The sequence below is a fragment of the Daucus carota genome, chromosome 6 (assembly GCF_001625215.2).
Source record: "Daucus carota subsp. sativus chromosome 6, DH1 v3.0, whole genome shotgun sequence".
NCBI classification, from domain to species: Eukaryota; Viridiplantae; Streptophyta; class Magnoliopsida; order Apiales; family Apiaceae; genus Daucus; species Daucus carota.
The window spans coordinates 21,386,646-21,388,004 of NC_030386.2; the positions used below are offsets into that span (position 1 = coordinate 21,386,646).

The 1,359-nt window shown below is 42.5% G+C and overlaps 1 protein-coding gene across 1 annotated transcript; it reads left to right on the top strand.

Annotated features, from left to right (window-relative positions):
* On the top strand, positions 1-1,179 carry LOC108225768 (probable carboxylesterase 13). The gene has a single exon (XM_017400719.2). The coding sequence runs from the start codon at positions 87-89 to the stop codon at positions 1,044-1,046; it is 960 nt and encodes a 319-aa protein (XP_017256208.1). The 5' UTR covers positions 1-86; the 3' UTR covers positions 1,047-1,179.
* The last annotated feature ends 180 nt before the right edge of the window (positions 1,180-1,359 follow it).

A 1,359-nucleotide genomic window follows, 5' to 3' on the forward strand; every position in this document is an offset into this window, starting at 1 on the left:
ACAGTCACAGAGCTGCATAGTATTCTCAATCATTCTCTCTCACCCTTCAAAACACCAACACCTAATAATTTCTCACTTCTCTTACCATGACTTCTCTTGTTCATACGGTGAATTCTCTGCCGGAAACTAACACTGAAACCACTGACATTGCTCATGACTTCCCTCCATTCATGACCGTGTACAAAAATGGAACCATTAAGAGGAACGTTGGCAGCCCATTTATGCCTACCCCGGAAAATCTAAACGGCGTCAGAACAAAAGATGTGGTGGTTTCATCTCATCCCAAAGTTACTGCTCGTATTTTCTTGCCGGAGTCTTTGACACCGGGAGAGAAACTCCCGGTGATACTGTATATTCATGGTGGCGGATTCTGCGTAGAATCCGCCTTATCCTATTTTTACACTCCTTATGCTGCGTCATTTTCTTCGAATTGCAATGCGGTTGTTGTTTCCGTTGACTACCGACTCGCCCCGGAACATAAAATTCCAGCCTGTTATGATGATTCATGGGAAGCCTTGAAATGGGTTGTTTCTCATGCATCCGGGTCGGGTCCGGACCCCTGGGTAAACAAGCATGCTGATTTCGGGCGGGTTTTCTTGGCGGGTGATAGTGCCGGAGCGACTATTTCGCATACAGTGGCTACTTGGGCGGGGGTAAAAGGACTCGATTCGGGTGTTAAGATTTCGGGTATTATTTTGGTCCATCCGTTTTTCGGGGATGGAAAACCCAACAAGTTGTGGGATTTTTGTTGCTCCGACGAAACGGGTCTAGATGACCCGAAACTGAACCCAGCTGCGAACCCGGGTTTGTTGGCAAGGCTTGGGTGTGGCAAAGGGTTGGTTTGTACGGCTGAGAATGATGGTTTAAGAACAAGAGGTTGGAGTTATTACGAGGCACTAAAAAGGAGTGAGTGGAAAGGAGAGGTTGAGATTGTGGAGACAAAGGGGATGGGTCATGTTTTTCATTTGTTTGATCCGCACTGTGAAAAAGCCGTATCAATGATGAAATTGGTAGCATGTTTCGTGAAAGATGACAAGGTTCATTGATAATATTGGAGCACATGACTCATGTTAAGTGTAATTCATTAGTTGGAAATTTATGATGTTTTCCTTTCAGTAATGTCTTTTAAATTATTATTTGTCATAAATAATTAAAAATATTTTGCAAGTTAGAAATCCAGCTATCCTTGTGATATCAGGGCATTTTTTAACAAAATATCTCACTCTTTTATTTTAAAAGACGTTCTAACTTTATCATCGAGCACTACAAGAGAAAGTGTTTTTATCAATGGAAAATGCTAAGGGAAATTAGTCCGTTGGTAGTTCCCAACGGATTTGTGACGATTTGACTTGTCAATGC

What these genes read in the sequence shown, in the direction of transcription:
- LOC108225768 (XM_017400719.2), top strand. Translation starts at nt 87, where the DNA reads ATGACTTCTCTTGTTCATACGGTGAATTCTCTGCCGGAAACTAACACT.